The following is an 18275-nucleotide window of genomic DNA, read 5'->3' on the forward strand; positions in this document are numbered from 1 at the left end:
GCCCTGACCTTAGAGATCCTTATTATTCTCTATGTTTGGTTAGGTCAGGGAGTGACTCGGGTGGGAAAGTCTATGTTTTCTATTTCTTTGTGTGGTTCCCAATCAGAGGCAGCTGTCTATCGTTGTCTCTGATTGGGGATCATATATAAGTTGTCATTTTCCTTTTGGGTTTTGTGGGATCTTGTTTTCTGTTTAGTGTCTGTGCCTGACAGAGCTGTTCGCAGCAAAGACAACCGGTCTCCCTAAAGGAAATACATAAATGACGGGTTGCAACTGCTCTAGAAGGAAAAAGAAAACTGTCAGGAAAAAGTGAACACCACAACAGTTGCAGTTACTCTTTATTTTAAACAGAGAGGCAAACGGGTGATGACATAAACACATGTATTGTATGAGCCTTAGGGACCTAGGAGCTGGACTGTAATTGATTCTAGTTCAAAAAATCTATGGTCTGACCCATTACATCCTTACAGTATGCCAACATTGGTGGTGTTTGATTGATGTTTGATGATCTTGTGGATCCAATCCAGGTGTCTTTTGGAGAACCGGGTGTACACTCCAGGCTTCTTGGGGTTGCCACAGCCCAGTCCTCCAGACACCAAGCCTACAAAGGCTTTCTTACACTCCAACGGACCACCAGAATCCCCCTGGAAAAGGTCAACAAACATTTGACCTTTCATGCAGGTTAACATGGATGTTGGTTGGACCAGGTAACTAGAGCTCATGGCATTTGACTGGGTCAAAGGTTAATGCAACAAATTCCCATGAAAAAATACCCACACAGTATGTTGCAACAAAATGGTAATCAATGGAGTTAGATCTACCAGTTCCCCCACAAACCGTACCTTGCAAGCATCTGCCTGTCTTTTGCTGTTGCTAGCACAGAGCATGTCCTGGGTGATCACAGGGTTTCTGTTGTAGAAGCAGTCACAGAGCTTCCTGTCCAGTATGTTCACCTCTGCCCCCTGCAGTGTGTCTGACGGCATGCTACCCGTAGCACTTACCACCCCCCATCCTGTCACCTGGCACTGTGTGCCAACCTGGAGGTCTTTGCCAGACTTTGAAACCTCTTTCACTTTCACTGCCTTGCTGTTTACCTTGACTTTCATCTTCAGCTGTAAGAACAAAACACCCCCTACTTGTTAACAAACTATCGTTTTGGCAAGTCGGTTAGGACATCTACTTTGTGCATGACTCAAGTATTTTTCCCAACAACTGTTTACAGACAGATTATTTCACTTATAATTCACTGTATCACAATTCCAGTGGGTCAGAAGTTTACATACACTAAGTTGACTGTCCCTTTCAACAGCTTGGAAAATTCCAGAAAATGATGTCATGACTTTAGAAGCTTCTCATAGGCTACTTTGACATCATTTGAGTCAATTGGAGGTGTACCTGGGGATGTATTACCTTCAAACTCAGTGCCTCTTTGCTTGACATCATAGGAAAATCAAAAGATATCAGCCAAGACCTCAGAAAAAAGATTGTAGACCTCCACAAGTCTGGGTCATCATTAAGAGCAATTTACAAATGCCTGAAGGTACCACATTCATCTGTACAAACAATAGTACGCAAGTATAAACACCATGGGACCATGCAGCCGTCATTCCACATTCCACAGACGTGTTCTGTCTCCTAGAGATGAACGTACTTTGGTGCGAAAAGTGCAAATCACTCCAAGAACAACAGCAAAGGACCTTGTGAAGATGCTGGAGGAAACAGGTACAAACGTATCTATATCAACAGTAAAACAAGTCCTATATCGACATAAACTGAAAGGCCGCTCAGCAAGGAAGAAACCACTGCTCCAAAACTGCCATAAAAAGCCAGACTACGGTTTGCAACTGCACATGGGGACAAAGATCGTACTTTTTGGAGAAATGTCCTCTGGTCTGATGAAGCAAAAATAGAACTGCTTGGCCATAATGACCATCTTATGTTTGGAGGAAAAAAGGGGAGGCTTGCAAGCCGAAGCACACCATCCCAACCGTGAAGCACGGGGTGGCAGCATCATGTTGTGGGGGTGCTTTGCTGCAGGAGGGACTGGTGCACTTCACAAAATAGATGGCATCATGAGGTAGGAAAATTATGTGGATATATTGAAGCAACATCTCAAGACATCAGTCAGGAAGTTAAAGCTTGGTCGCAAATGGGTCTTCCAAATGGACAATGACCCCAAGCATACTTCCAAAGTTGTGACAAAATGGCTTAAGGACAACAAAGTCAAGGTATTGGAGTGGCCATCACAAAGCCCTGACCTCAATCCTATAGAAAATTTGTGGGCAGAACTGAAAAAGCGTGTGCACGCAAGGAGGCCTACAAACCTGACTCAGTTACACCAGCTCTGTCAGGAGGAATGGGCCAAAATTCACCCAACTTATTGTGGGAAGCTTGTGGAAGGCTACCCGAAACGTTTGACCTATGTTAAACAATTTAAAGGCAATGCTACCAAATACTAATTGAGTGTATGTAAACTTCTGACCCACTGGGAATGTGATGAAAGAAATAAAAGCTGAAATAAATCATTCTCTCTACTATTATTCTGACATTTCACATTCTTAAAATAAAGTGGTGATCCTAACTGACCTAAGACAGGGAATTTTTACTAGGATTAAATGTCAGGAGTTGTGAAAGACAAATACGTTTAAACTCAGTTTAAGGTGTATGAAAACTTCCGACTTCAACTGTATATCCAGGACAACAACCAACTATATCACTATTGATCCCGTTTTACCAACTAATGAGGCACAGCGCCCCAGAGTGAATGCTTTTGCTGCGATAAATTCACCTTGATTAACATGATGTCATCTTCCTTGGTTCTGTCACTGTAGGTCCCAGGTACATAGTACTCCTCAATGGCTACCCGCTGTGTGTTTTTGCTGCTTGTCAGAGAGTGAGCTCCAAGGACGGCTTCCACGAATTTCTTAGACTCACCAAAGACACTGCAATTCAAGACCACGTTTTTCTTGTTCACATTACATAATTTCCTCTGAACTGACATTTCCAAATACTTTAACCACATGCAAATGAGGTAAAAGCAAAAATGCACTTATTTTCTAAGCATGGTGTATGTACATGTCTGTATGTCCTTTTCAATGGTTTTAAATGTCTGTTTGTACATAATGTTTTCATGTTTATATGTTCACCTGCCTGTTCATCATACTCTGAGACTTATGTTTGTTGTACATTGTCCCTGCCAAATAAACGTTATAAATAAAAATAAATATGGTGTCCTTGCCTGAACTCAGTAATTGAGATATTAACATGGTGTTAAATCCAAGTTATCAGCCAATTAACCTACCCCTTACAGTGAGCTGCCGTCAGAACCCACTGGTCTCGGATCAGAGTGCCCCCACATATGTGATTGTTCTTGACCTGAAGGGACACCATCCACGGCCTGGAGTGAGGCTTGACCTCATGTCCCCCCACGATTGTAACCTCAGAGCAAGCTGAGAGAAGAAGACATCATCATCATCGCAATGTGTCACAATAGATACAGCACAGCGCTTTAGAGTGGCACAACATGACACAGCCAGGCACAGGTTGAAAGATAGATATGGAAGTTAACTACCCTTACCTGCTAATTTCCAAACAGAGGCAATCAAGAGGATGGTTTGCAGCAGTGGTCCCCCAAAACGTATGATTCTGCTGAATCTCTCCATCTCAACTCACTGAGTCCATGGAAGAAGGCACATTTTATGAGTGTTCAGTAGGAGAGGTAAGGGGGCTGAGATGGCTCTGCTTTTGCTGTGAGGTTTCTCTTGTGGTTTTTACAAACACATCTGCTGTTCACAACACCTGCAGACAATGCCTTGGTTTTGACACCTTTGTTCTCTCACTTTTACACGGCTTGCAAAATATGTGTCACGCTTCTGACCTTATTTTCCTTTGTTTAGTCTTTATTTAGTTGGTCAGGACGTGAGTTGGGTGGGTATAGTCTATGTTGTCTGTTTCTATGTGGGGTTTCTTGTTTGGCCTGATATGGTTCTCAATCAGAGGCAGGTGTTAGTCATTGTCTCTGATTGGGAACCATATTTAGGTAGCATGTTTTGTATTGTGGGTTGTGGGTTATTGTCTATACGTTGGTTGCTTGTGTCTGCACTTTCGTTTTATAGCGTCACATTCGTTTTGTTGTTTTGTAAGTTTGTCAAGTGTTCTTCGTTTCTTCTTTATTAAATAGAAGAATGTATTCAAACCACGCTGCGCTTTGGTCCGATCCTTACTCCTCCTCAGACGAGGAGGATTACGACGTTCGTGACAGAATAACCCACCAACCAAGGACCAAGCAGCGTGGTAACGGGCAGGAGCAGGAGAGGCAGCGATGTCAGGATTTCTGGACATGGGAGCAGAATCTGGACTATAATACTTGGGAAGAGATAGACAGATGGGCGGTCGACCCAGGGAGAGTGCCGGAGCCCGCCTGGGATTCGCTGAAGCAGTGCGAGGAGGGATACAGGAGAATGGAGTTGGCGAAACGAGCACGGCGGCGCGGTAGGAAGCCCGAGAGGCAGCCCCAAACATTTCTTGGGGGGGCACACGGGGAGTGTGGCGAAGCCAGGTAAGAGACCTGCGCAAACTCCCCGTGCTTACTATGGAAAGAGAGAGCGTCGTACTGGTCAGGCACCGTGTTATGCGGTAGAACGCACGGTGTCTCCAGTACGCGTGCTTAGCCCGGTGCGCTACATCCCAGCTCCCCGCATCTGCCGAGCTAGGGTGAGGTTCCAGCCAGGGAAGATGGTGCCAGCCCTGCTCTCCAGACAGCCAGTGGGTCTCCTCGGGCCAGGATATCCTGCGCCGGCGTTGCGCACTGTGTCTCCCGTATGTCTGCACAGCCCAGTGCGTCCTGTGCCTACGCCCCGCACGTGCCGAGCTAGAGTTACCATCCAGCCAGGACAGGGGTTGTGCAGGCCATTAGCTCGAGACCTCCAGTGCGTCTTCACGGTCCGGTCTATCCAGTACCACCAGTGCCAACACCACGCACCAGACCTCCAGTACGCCTCCACAGCCCAGTACATCCTGTTCCTTCTCCCCGCATTAGCCCTGAGGTGCGTGTTCCCAGTCCGGTACCACCAGTTCCGGCACCACGCACCAGGCCTACTGTGCGCCTCCAGGGTCCAGTATGTCCTGTTCCTGCTCCCCGCACTAGCCTTGAGGTGCGTGTCCCCAGCCCGGTACCACCAGTTCCGGCACCACGTACCAGGCCTACAGTGCACCTCGGCAAGCCTGAGCTGCCCGTCTGTCCAGCGCCGCCTGAGCTGCGCGTCTGTCCAGCGCCGCCTGAGCTACCCGTCTGTCCAGCGCCACCTGAGCTGCCCGTCTGTCCAGCGCCGCCTGAGCCGCCCGTCTGTCCTGAGCCGCTAGAGCCGCCCGCCAGTCAGGAGCCGCCAGAGCCGCTCGCCAGTCAGGAGCCGCCAGAGCCGCTCGCCAGTCAGGAGCCGCCAGAGCCGCCCGCCAGTCAGGAGCCGCCAGAGCCGCCCGCCAGTCAGGAGCCGCCAGAGCCGCCCGCCAGTCAGGAGCCGCCAGAGCCGTCCGCCAGTCAGGAGCCGCCAGAGCCGCCAGTCAGTCATGAGCCGCCAGTCAGTCATGAGCTGCCCTTCAGTCATGAGCTGCCCTTCAGTCCGGAGCTGCCCTTCAGTCCGGAGCGGCACGTCAGTCCGGAGCGGCCCGTCAGTCCGGAGCGGCCTGTCAGTCCGGAGCGGCCTGTCAGTCCGGAGCGGCCCGTCAGTCCGGAGATGCCCTTCAATCCGGAGCTGCCCGTCAGTCCGGAGCTGCCCGTCAGTCCGGAGCTGCCCCTCAGTCCTGAGCTGCCCCTCAGTCCTGAGCTGCCCCTCAGTCCGGAGCTACCACTCAGTCCAGAGGCGCCCCTTAGTCCATTGGGGCCATTTAGGAGGGTCGCCGTTCCTAGGAGGCCACGGAAGCGGGTATTGACTATGGTGGAGTGGGGGCCACGTCCAGCGCCAGAGCCGCCACCGCGGACAGATGCCCACCCAGACCCTCCCCTATAGGTTCAGGTTTTGCGGCCGGAGTCCGCACCTTGGGGGGGGGGGGGGGGGTACTGTCACGTTTCTGACCTTACTTTCCTTTGTTTAGTCTTTATTTAGTTGGTCAGGACGTGAGTTGGGTGGGTATAGTCTATGTTGTCTGTTTCTATGTGGCGTTTCTTGTTTGGCCTGATATGGTTCTCAATCAGAGGCAGGTGTTAGTCATTGTCTCTGATTGGGAACCATATTTAGGTAGCATGTTTTGTATTGTGGGTTGTGGGTTATTGTCTATGTCTATACGTTGGTTGCTTGTGTCTGCACTTTCGTTTTATACCGTCACGTTCGTTTTGTTGTTTTGTAAGTTTGTCAAGTGTTCTTCGTTTCTTCTTTATTAAATAGAAGAATGTATTCAAACCACGCTGCGCTTTGGTCCAATCCTTACTCCTCCTCAGACGAGGAGGATTACGACGTTCGTGACAATATGTGAATTTTGAGCTGGAGAAATGTGTCATGTGTTTTAGCATTGTATAATTAAGAACAGAGTAAACATTGAAATGGTATACAAGATAAGTGGATAAAGGTTTGATTTAAGGAGGAACTTCTGAGATAACTTCTGAGATAAGTTCAAGACATGCTCAAATGAGTGCTACCCCACTGGGCACAGACATCAGTTCAAAGTCTAGTTTTGATATACATTTGGTTGAGTTATCAACTAATGTGAATTCAACGTGAAATCAACAAACAGTTTTACCCTGTCATTAGATTTAGGTTAAAAGTTGGGTGAAAAAAATACACAATTCCTTTATGTCAATTCGTTTTTGCAAATCCAATCAGTTTTCCACGTTGAGTCAACATCATCACATTGATGAAAAATGTTTATGATGTGGAAACAACGTTGATTCAACCAGTTTTTGTCCAGTGGGGTGCTAGAAAGTTAGTAATCTTGTTTTTATATGACACCAGTCTAGGCCGTGGAGATACACCTTTCTGAGGTTTCCTCTGAGGCTGTAACACTGTTGTTTTAGAAGCAGCTTGAGAGAAGAGCTTTCTTCCCAGCTCAGTGCTGCTTAGTCAGACACTGCAGAGCATGCTTCCTGTCAACACTGTTCACTCACACCTTTTTTGTCTTCACCCCTTGAGATCACACCCTTGAGGTATACATTTTGTTCATAACTGTTAATTATATACCTCAATGTTCATAACAGACGGTGATGTACAATTTCCTTGCAAAACCGACAGTGTGAGTTTGAAGACTTGATTTACTCTCTGTGATGTTTTTCTACAGAAATCTCGAATATGTTCAATGATGTTAAATATGTTGTCTTGCTTTATACATTGTCATTCTTGAAATGGCAGCGCTGTGTAAGTTTAAAGTCACAACTGTGCAAATGAGTCACGTTTAAAAGCCTTTGACACTGACAATCAGTGGTTGTCTGCTTGGAATGATATGGGTTTTTATGCAGAAAATCATGGCCAGGTCGCAGACTAACCCCAGGCTACAACCCCCAGTTTCCTTTAAAAAACGTTACCTCTCAAGTCTATTATTGAGAGCTTAAGCAAAAAGCTGAGAATCATGTTTTCTCTAGTTAGAAAATGTCAGAATCACAGAAGTCAATACCATTGAACGAATGGTTCAGATTCTCTTATTTTCCCCCAAATAGGCACAGACACTCAAATCACACCGAGTTAAAAGTGTTGAAGTTTGTTGAACTGATGAAAAGTTGCATCAGGAAAAAAAAACACTGTCACCCACTTGCCCTATGACAGAGTTTGGTAGGCTGCTACCTTTACGTTCCGTGACATCCCTATGAGGGTGATGTTTTCTCGCTGTGCAACAGTAGATCACTTTTCATCTCATTTCGGAACGATTTGAAGGCGAGTTTACCTGAGATAAAAGTGTCTTGCTTAATCTATTATTAATTAACTTGTATGTCTCTGTGTAAGGCCTACCTCATACCTGTAGATTATACAAATATTAATCTTTATACTGTCTGTGGTGAGTTTTTAATCTTCAAGCCATTTTAATGTTGTTTTCCTGTTAGTTCTATCAAAGCAAACAAACAGACCATTAACTATGAATAACTTAACTTCATATAACACCATGGCCAGAATGTTCTTTATGCTGCACCAAAGACGTACAACACACCTCCCAATCCGGTTCCTTGGGCACTCAAAGTTGACATCTACATTGACGGGGTCAAGGCAAAGCAACTACAGTTCAGAATGTCTTTGTTCTACTTTCACCACAGATACTATGGGTGTATAATCAATGGCTGGTGATGAAATAACACTAAATGTAGTGTACCGCAGACAACCTTTATAAAAGATGAAGATAGCCGACTGCAACCCCTCATTAATTATTGAAGGGCCAAATGTTACAGTTGCTGTTAGACACAAAAAGATGCCAGATGACCTGGGACCAAGAGCACTACCATAAGACAGTGTGAAATCAGATCACCAGTTCAGAGCGTAAGGTTTACCGTTCAAACAAGGTATAGGGACTATGTTGTGTGTATGACTTGTGGATAACAACTCCCTTTCCCACATCTGAGTTGAATATGATAGACAAAAAGAAACTAAGAGTGTACAACACAATACACAATACATGATCTTTCGCTTACTGTTTTATCATATTGATAATAACAGAGCAGGGCATTATACCTCATAAGAAACTGGACACAAACAACAGAGTTGAGGCTACTGTATGTATTCTTCCCACACATTTTCTCCAAGGCAAGAACAGGAAGGATAACAGTCCAACGTCTGTAAGGTGGAAGATAAAATACATGTTTAAAAGCCCATCAGACACAGCTCCAACTCTAACTCTGACCAGCTCTATTACCATGGCCATCCATTAGCCTTGAGGTAAACAGAAATAGAATAGTCTGAATGAATTGATACCTGTGCATTATCACCTTAACCGTCATCTAGACGTTTTCTTCACTACTGCCAAATACTGTACTTCATTTCTAACTAAATATAACAAGTTGAAATAAATTAACTAAAATAAAAGGAAAAACTCGCTACCTCCTGGGTATAACTATTATTATAGTTTGGATGTGAAATACCTCCACACACTGTATTTTTCCTAGAGGTAATTCTTATCATGTAAATTATAAATGTAGTTGAAAACAGCAGGGAAAGCACTCTATTCAACTCTAACAAAGTTGTTATATTGCTTTTTCACTTCCAAGTCTCTCACTGAAATAATTGAAAAAACATGGTGGTGTCCAGCTGTCATCTTTCAGCTGAATATGTGTTTTCAAAGAAAGGTGGTACAATTGAATCAAGGTGACGTATTTTAAGTTTCAATGCCTCAAGAGTATGTGAAAGAGGTTGCCAAGTGACAATGACAGAGGCCATTCTCAAGAGGAGGAGATAGTAAAAATTACAGGCAGGCCTTGAAGTGAGGCACTCACACCTAGACAATGCCTTTCAAATCCTTCTGTTGGGGTTGCTGTGTGTGTGTGTGTGTGTGTGTGTGTGTGTGTGTGTGTGTGTGTGTGTGTGTGTGTGTGTGTGTGTGTGTGTGTGTGTGTGTGTGTGTGTGTGTGTGTGTGTGTGTGTGTGTGTGTGTGTGTGTGTGTGTGTGAAAGAGAGAGAAAAAGAGAGATGGGGTTTTGATAAAGCCTTTGAACGTGTGCTTCTACCGTTGAGGAACAGGTTTTCTCTCTGGGACTAAATTTAAGCTTTTCATTAAGAGGTGAATATGCTGTAGCTTCACACTATGCCACTCAAAGCCTTCACCAGCGAAGCACAGTTCTTGTTGAAAACAACTGCTTTCTTCTCCTTTCATCTCCTACTTTTCATCACTGCTCAAAGTACCACAGAGAGGACAGCCCACCAAAACAAAAATAACTGATTAATCTTTATATAGCATTGACTCAGTTAACATGACATGTCTTAAGGAAGATTAAAACATGTCCTTTGATGGTATGGTTGTTGTCAGCATCTGATGCCTTCCCTTTCAAGACTGTACGACTTCTATCAGATTTTAAAACCATGCGTGTAACCCTGCTCATCCCAACTACCAGACTCTCACTATAGTAGATCAATAAATAAAACATTCTCACAGATCATTCTGCATGCATACTAATAACTGTGCTGAGAGACTTGCTGAATAGCTTCAATTTGACTCTTCAGCAAAAGTAGTCAACTGATGATTGCCACCTTGTGGTGTCTTGCCCAAACAGCAGCGAGCTTTAACTTGATACAGTATCTTTGAAAGTTGACATTTAGATGGTGCACAATATTGAGCGTCGACCACCCAGGTACATGCTTGTATGAGGATCCCGATCACATAAATTCACCACTTTAGAGTCAGTAAAGTCATCAGATGTATGAATAAGATTTCCCCCGACTCTAACTGTGACAATATTAACTTTAGTATATCTGAATATTGGCTTTTCATTCATGTATGCCATTTAGCAGGCGTTTTTATCCAAAGCGACTTACAGTCATTCGTGCATACATAACCGTAGGACTTGTAGCACTTGGAAATATTTACAGTCCTCACGCTTCCTTATCACGTGGCATTTACTCAGGAAAATGTAAAAAAACAGAGAGTAGAGAGGTCAGAATTGAATGGAATAACACAAGCTGTGAATGTGAATAATGTGTGAGAGAAAATCCTTGATTGCCAACTGAGTGACGTGATGATTTACCATGGTGGTGTAAGATCGTTACAGGTTGTATCCAATATTGGAGGTGGTACCATGTACATACAGTACAGTGCAGGTATCTAGGTGCAACAGCCAGGGTTGGGGATATTTCCACAAATGAAATTGTAATTAAATTCCTCCTCCTTGTAAATGCCATTTAATTCAATTCAAATTCCAGGTCAGTCTTTGAATTCAGAGATAATTAAATTACCCGCAGTTCCATTGTTAGGTAAATTTCAAGAATTCAACCCCAATTCAATATTATCCCCAATAATTCCACAAATTCCTATTTGAATTCAATTTCCTCAGGCGTTTAGGCTGATCATGTCACTGTTCAGACAACTTAGCTATACTGGAAATATAGACATAAAAGTTGAAATAATTTCAAATAAATCATGCAGTTAAATATTGATACTAAGTGTATTAATTCCATTAACTGGAAATGTACAAATATTGAATTCCAATTATATTAAATTCCAAAGATTAAATGTTCCAATTAATTCCAATTAATTTCCAATCGAAACAGTCCAGAAAGTCTAATTCCAACTCAATTCCAATTCCATGACTTGGAGATTGTTGCAATTGAATTGAATTAAACATCAACTTTCCACTTCATGAGTGAATTCAATAATTTAATTGGAATTTCAAATTAACACTGGCAGCAGATTGCTGGCAGCATCAGTGTTAATTATACAGTGTCAAGGTGTAAAACAGGTGAGGATGATCAAGATAATGATTATATTATTCTCTCACTGCACAATCAGTCAATTATGAAGGCCTTTTACATCAACAGTTGTCAGAAATTGATTTAGAATGGATGACGGAGATTGTGCAAGATTGATATATACATATCATTAAATTAAGGGGGGGGGGTATTTGTAGCCTAGTGGAAAGCCTGACTGGAAAGCATGGCTCTCTCACATAACTGTGGATAATGTGGCAGTGGAATTGAAACCACACTTATAATTGTATAATATATTGAAGTTTTGCAGGTGATATGGAGCTCTCCAGAAATAATGGCAGAGTAATACCAATCATGGATCTGTGATTAATGCATGAGCTCAAATGGTTAAGGACTCCCTTGTCGTTCCATTAAATATTTACTGTAGTGGGGAGCAGAGGAGAAGCTATTTGATTTTGATAGATCCTTTGTCGCTCATGCACAGTAAATAAACTGCCCGAATTCAGCACTGCGCACCGTAAGTGCACATGCGTGAAAGGCATATTGCCCAATCCCCGCGAAGACGCTTGAATAAAACGCGTCCCCAGCAGATGATTTCAAGTCATATTACAGTAAACACTCAGACGAAGTGTCCCGTCATGTTGTCTTGATAATATAACTGGTCACACCATATGATTTTCCGCACGATTTTACGCATGATACAATTATATATTTTTTTATAAATACAATTTAAGTTGAGTTTTTCTATTAAAACTTGATAATGGATACATGTATGAAAACACTTTTACTTCTATGGCAGTTGTCATCTGGGATCGGGTTTCGACGTGGATTTTACATCTAGCAGGTTGTTGTGTGTTAGCAAGTGGCAACAAGAACACTAACCATGGGATTTAGGGAGAACGCCGAGGCTGCAGCAGGTGCGTCTCAACAGTTGGGATACGCATAACATCCAAGGCAACTGGCAGAGCATGGAATGGATTTTCTTAACGGCAGCAGTGCTGGGTTGAGGTCGGAGATGCAGGAGAAACTTACAGAGGAAGGTTCCGGATTCTATCCTGTTTCTGCGTTGAACTTCTCTTTCATGCTTAATGAAACGAACCAGTCCTTTGATTTCCTGGGGGATGGATCCGCCGTCCTGAGAATAATCATCTCTGTGATTTACTCTGTGGTCTGTGCTTTGGGGTTGATAGGAAACGTCCTTGTCTTATACCTAATGAAGTCTAAACAAGTATGGAAAAAATCGTCTATTAACCTTTTCGTGACGAGTTTAGCAGTGACTGATTTCCAGTTTGTATTAACTCTTCCCTTTTGGGCAATAGAGAACGCGTTGGACTTCACTTGGCTTTTTGGAAAAGCCATGTGCAAGATAGTGTCTTACGTGACAGCGATGAATATGTACGCAAGTGTGTTTTTCCTGACTGCTATGAGTGTGGCACGGTACTGGTCCGTTGCTTCTGCGCTCAATAGCAGGCGGCGCCGTCCGCGCTGCTGCTCCGCAGGCTTTATGAGCATTGTCATATGGGTTGCTGCTATATTCGCAGCTTTGCCCCATGCGGTGTTTTCCACAACGGCGACCGTCTCCAACGAGGAACTGTGTCTTGTTAAATTTCCAGACACTGTCGACGCACAATTCTGGCTTGGACTTTACCATAGCCAAAAAGTACTGATCGGGTTTCTAATCCCGCTGGGGATCATCTCCGTCTGCTACCTGCTCCTTCTGCGCTTCATCACATCCAAGAACGTGAACACCTCCACCGCAAAAAGACGCTCCAAAGTGACTAAATCAGTGACTATAGTGGTCCTGTCATTTTTCCTCTGTTGGTTGCCGAACCAGGCACTAACGGCTTGGGGGATTCTTATAAAACACAACGTTTTGCATTTCAGTTGGGCATATTACACCACGCAGGCATATGTATTCCCAGTGTCTGTCTGTTTGGCGCACTCCAACAGCTGTCTAAACCCCATATTGTATTGTCTAATGAGAAGAGAGTTCAGAAAGGCTTTGAAAAAACTTTTTTGGCAAATAACGTCTCCATCGGTGACCAACATGAGACCGTTTACGGCAATGACCAAGCCGGAACAGGACGACCCCGGCCATGCGATGGTTCCGTTAGCCCTCTGTCCGGCAGAGCCAGCCTTGGTTTTCTATCCACCTGGTGTTGTTATTTACAATGGGAGAAACGATATGCTCCCGAATAGTACGTAGCCTGTCCTAATACATTTGCCAAGCTGTCTATGGTGCCAAGTCGATTTAAAAGTAATGAATTATTTGAATGCATGTATTGTTGTGTTGATCGATTTATTTATTCAATGTATATTTATAGATGTATTTATTCATTTCTATCACCACTATTTTGTCAATTTTACGCATTAAACAGAAGTGGCATGCTCTCAACTGATTGAAGCAAAAACTGAATAAAGGCATTTCCCTGTTCAAAATGTATTTAGATGCAAATCATTAATGTATAAAAGCAGCCAGCTGGTTAATCTGTAAATTGTAGGCTTTAATGTATATGTGTGACACATCAAAATAAAGACCAGGATAATCTTAACATTCACCGGAGAGGTGAATGATGTAGTAAATAAATCCTACACATGCTCATGAGTTTTACATCCCTAATTACTTGCATTGCCTTTTTGTAATCACAGTGCTAGATCTAACCTGTGGGGAATGTATGCAGTGGGGGCAACATCTATTTCAGTTGTGCAAAGAAGTTATAAACCAGTAATTGAGGTGGAAATGAAATGGGCTATCATAGCCTCTCCTCTCACATTTATGTGGATGACATGTCCTTTAACATCTTTTAGAGTTCAATTTAGAGGTGTAGTACAGAGATCGTCACTATAATAGGAGCAAACACCAGCAGTGACAAGTCCTTTATTCTGAGTTAATTGCTTCTGGGAAAGATGGGCATGCGAGAGGTGTGCAGGGGTGATCTGTAGAGTTTCTTATGAAAGATGGGCATGCGAGAGGTGTGCAGGGGTGATCTGTAGAGTTTCTTATGAAAGATGGGCATGCGAGAGGTGTGCAGGGGTGATCTGTAGAGTTTCTTATGAAAGATGGGCATGCGAGTGGTGTGCAGGGGTGATCTGTAGAGTTTCTTATGAAAGATGGGCATGCGAGAGGTGTGCAGGGGTGATCTGTAGAGTTTCTTATGAAAGATGGGCATGCGAGAGGTGTGCAGGGGTGATCTGTAGAGTTTCTTATGAAAGATGGGCATGCGAGTGGTGTGCAGGGGTGATCTGTAGAGTTTCTTATGAAAGATGGGCATGCGAGAGGTGTGCAGGGGTGATCTGTAGAGTTTCTTATGAAAGATGGGCATGCGAGAGGTGTGCAGGGGTGATCTGTAGAGTTTCTTATGAAAGATGGGCATGCGAGTGGTGTGCAGGGGTGATCTGTAGAGTTTCTTATGAAAGATGGGCATGCGAGAGGTGTGCAGGGGTGATCTGTAGAGTTTCTTATGAAAGATGGGCATGCGAGAGGTGTGCAGGGGTGATCTGTAGAGTTTCTTATGAAAGATGGGCATGCGAGAGGTGTGCAGGGGTGATCTGTAGAGTTTCTTATGAAAGATGGGCATGCGAGTGGTGTGCAGGGGTGATCTGTAGAGTTTCTTATGAAAGATGGGCATGCGAGAGGTGTGCAGGGGTGATCTGTAGAGTTTCTTATGAAAGATGGGCATGCGAGAGGTGTGCAGGGGTGATCTGTAGAGTTTCTTATGAAAGATGGGCATGCGAGAGGTGTGCAGGGGTGATCTGTAGAGTTTCTTATGAAAGATGGGCATGCGAGAGGTGTGCAGGGGTGATCTGTAGAGTTTCTTATGAAATATGGGCATGCGAGTGGTGTGCAGGGGTGATCTGTAGAGTTTCTTATGAAAGATGGGCATGCGAGAGGTGTGCAGGGGTGATCTGTAGAGTTTCTTATGAAAGATGGGCATGCGAGTGGTGTGCAGGGGTGATCTGTAGAGTTTCTTATGAAAGGTGGGCAGTTGACAGACACATACTTACTCTCTCTGGAAGTGAAACAACTGAAAGAGCACTGCAAGGGGCACATCATTGACAATAACCCTCTGTGCAGAACACATGACATTCTGCACCTCTGTGCATACATACCACATGATATACAGTGGCTTGCGAAAGTATTCACCCCTTTGGCATTTTTCCTATTTTGTCGCCTTACAACCTGGAATTAAAATAGATTTTTGGGGGGGTTGTATCATTTGATTTACACAACATGCCTACCACTTTGAAGATGCAAAATATTTTTTATAAACTTGAGCGTGCATAACTATTCACCCCCCAAAGTCAATACTTTGTAGAGCAGCAATTACAGCTGCAAGTCTCGTGGGGTATGTCTCTATAAGCTTGGCACATCTAGCCACTCTGATTTTTGTCCATGCGTCCATGAAAAACTGCTCCAGCTCCTTCAAGTTGGATGGGTTCCGCTGGTGTACAGCAATCTTTAAGTCATACCACAGATTCTCAATTGGATTGAGGTCTGGGCTTTGACTAAGCCATTCCAAGACATTTAAATGTTTCCCCTTAAACCACTCGGGTGTTGCTTTAGCAGTATACTCAGGGTCATTGTTCTGCTGGAAGGTGAACCTCCATCCCAGTCTTAAATCTCTGAAAGACTGAAACAGGTTTCCCTCAAGAATATCCCTGTATTTTGCGCCATCCATCATTCCTTCAAATCTGACCAGTTTCTTAGTCCCTGCCAATGAAAAACATCCCCACAGCATGCTGCTGCCACCACCATGCTTCACTGTGGGGATGGTGTTCTCAGGGTGATGAGAGGTGTTGGGTTTGCACCAGACATATCGTTTTCCTTGATGGCCAAAAAGCGAAATTTTAGTCTCATCTGACCAGAGTACCTTCTTCTATATGTTTGGGGAGTCTCCCACATGCCTTTTGGCAACACCAAATGTGTTTGCTTATTTCTTTCTTTAAGCAATGGCTTTTATCTAGTCACGCTTCCGTAAAGTCCAGCTCTGTGGAGTGTACGGCTTAAAGTGGTCCTATGGAAAGATACTCCACAGCGGAGATGTGGAGCTTTGCAGCTCCTTCAGGGTTATTTTTGGTCTCTTTGTTGCCTCTCTGATTAATGCCCTCTTTGCCTGGTCTGTGAGTTATGGTGGGCGGCCCTCTCTTGGCAGGTTTGTTGTGGTGCCATACTCTTTCCATTTCTTAACAATGGATTTAATGGTGCTCTGTGGGATTTTCAAAGTTTCGTGTCTTTTTTATAACCCAACTCTGATCTGTACTTCTCCACAACTTTGTCCCTGACCTGTTTGGAGAGCTCATTGGTCTTCATGGTGTTGCTTGCTTGATGGTGCCCCTTGCTTAGTGGTGTTGCAGATTCTGGGGCCTTTCAGAACAGGTGTATACAGTTGAAGTCGGAAGTTTACATACACCTTAGCCAAATACATTTAAACTCAATTTTTCACAATTCCTGACATTTAATCCTAGTAAAAATTCCCTGTCTTAGGTCAGTTAGGATCACCACTTTATTTTAAGAATGTGAAATGTCAGAATAATAGTAGAGAGAATGATTTATTTCAGCTTTTATCTCTTTCATCACATTCCCAGTGGGTCAGAAGTTTACATACACTCAATAAGTATTTGGTAGCATTGCCTTTGAATTGTTTAACTTGGGTCAAACGTTTCAGGTGGCCTTCCACAAGCTTCCCAAAATAAGTTGGGTGAATTTTGGCCCATTCCTCCTGACAGAGCTGGTGTAACTGAGTCAGGTTTGTAGACCTCCTTGCTCGCACACGCTTTTTCAGTTCTGCCCACAAATTTTCTATGGGATTGAGGTCAGGGCTTTGTGATGGCCACTCCAATACCTTGACTTTGTTGTCCTTAAGACATTTTGCCACAACTTTGGAAGAATGCTTGTGGTCATTGTACATTTGCGACCAAACTTTAACTACCTGACTGATGTCTTGAAATGTTGCTTCAATATTTCCACATAATTTTCCTACCTCATGATGCCATCTATTTTGTGAAGTGCACCAGTCCCTCCTGCAACAAAGCACCCCCACAACATGATGCTGCCACCCCGTGCTTCACGGTTGGGATGGTGTTCTTCGACTTGCAAGCCTCCCCCTTTCCCCCCCAAACATAACAATGGTCATTATGGCCAAACAGTTCTATTTTTGTTTCATCAGATCAGAGGACATTTCTCCAAAAAGTATGATCTTTGTCCCCATGTGCAGTTGCAAACCATAGTCCGGCTTTTTTATGGCAGTTTTGGAGCAGTGGCTTCTTCCTTGCTGAGCGGCCTTTCAGGTTATGTCGATATAGGACTCGTTTTACTGTGGATATTGATACTTTTGTACCTGTTTCCTCCAGCATCTTCACAAGGTCCTTTGCTGTTGTTCTGGGATTGATTTGCACTTTTGTACCAAAGTACGTTCATCTCTAGGAGACAGTCTCCTTCCTGAGCGGTATGATGGCTGCGTGGTCCCATGGTGTTTATACTTGCGTACTATTGTTTGTACAGATGAACGTGGTACCTTCAGGCGTATGGAAATTGCTCCCAGGGATGAACCAGACTTGTGGAGGTCTACATTTTCTTTCTGAGGTCTTGGCTGATTACTTTTGATTTTCCCATGATGTCAAGCAAAGAGGCACTGAGTTTGAAGGTAGGCCCTGAAATACATCCACAGATACACCTACAATTGAGTCAAGTGATGTCAATTAGCCTATCAGAAGCTTCTAAAGCCATGCCACCATTTTCTGGAATTTTTCAAGCTGTTTAAAGGCACAGTCAACTTAGTGTATGTAAACTTCTGACCCACTGGAATTGTGATACAGTGAATTATAAGTGAAATAATCTGTCTGTAAACAATTGTTGGAAAAATTACTTGTGTCATGCACAAAATAGATGTCCTAACCAACTTGCCAAAATTATAGTTTGTTAACAAGAAAAACTAGTTTTAATGACACCAT

General features: G+C 43.8%; 2 protein-coding genes across 2 annotated transcripts; one reads left to right on the top strand and one right to left on the bottom strand.

Moving 5' to 3' along the window:
* Positions 1-325: 325 nt before the first annotated feature.
* Positions 326-3813, bottom strand: gzma (granzyme A). Its single transcript, XM_071350219.1, has 5 exons — positions 3578-3813; positions 3302-3449; positions 2789-2942; positions 843-1112; positions 326-644 (listed from the first exon to the last, which is right to left on the bottom strand). Exons 1-5 carry the CDS (start codon positions 3660-3662, stop codon positions 465-467), a joined length of 837 nt encoding a protein of 278 aa, XP_071206320.1. The 5' UTR covers positions 3663-3813; the 3' UTR covers positions 326-464.
* An 8128-nt stretch (positions 3814-11941) lies between these two features.
* rxfp3 (relaxin family peptide receptor 3) lies at positions 11942-13944 on the top strand. The gene has a single exon (XM_071350220.1). The coding sequence runs from the start codon at positions 12298-12300 to the stop codon at positions 13528-13530; it is 1233 nt and encodes a 410-aa protein (XP_071206321.1). The 5' UTR covers positions 11942-12297; the 3' UTR covers positions 13531-13944.
* The last annotated feature ends 4331 nt before the right edge of the window (positions 13945-18275 follow it).

Source organism: Salvelinus alpinus, chromosome 18 (assembly GCF_045679555.1).
Source record: "Salvelinus alpinus chromosome 18, SLU_Salpinus.1, whole genome shotgun sequence".
NCBI lineage: Eukaryota > Metazoa > Chordata > Actinopteri > Salmoniformes > Salmonidae > Salvelinus > Salvelinus alpinus.

Excerpts from the sequence above, each read along its gene's own strand:
- gzma (XM_071350219.1), bottom strand. The coding sequence starts at position 3,662 with ATGGAGAGATTCAGCAGAATCATACGTTTTGGGGGACCACTGCTGCAA. Across the intron at positions 3,450-3,577 it reads CTCTGTTTGGAAATTAGCAG|CTTGCTCTGAGGTTACAATC; the intron begins GTAAGGGTAGTT and ends TTCTTCTCTCAG. Across the intron at positions 645-842 it reads GACAGGCAGATGCTTGCAAG|GGGGATTCTGGTGGTCCGTT; the intron begins GTACGGTTTGTG and ends GACCTTTTCCAG.
- rxfp3 (XM_071350220.1), top strand. The coding sequence starts at position 12,298 with ATGGATTTTCTTAACGGCAGCAGTGCTGGGTTGAGGTCGGAGATGCAG.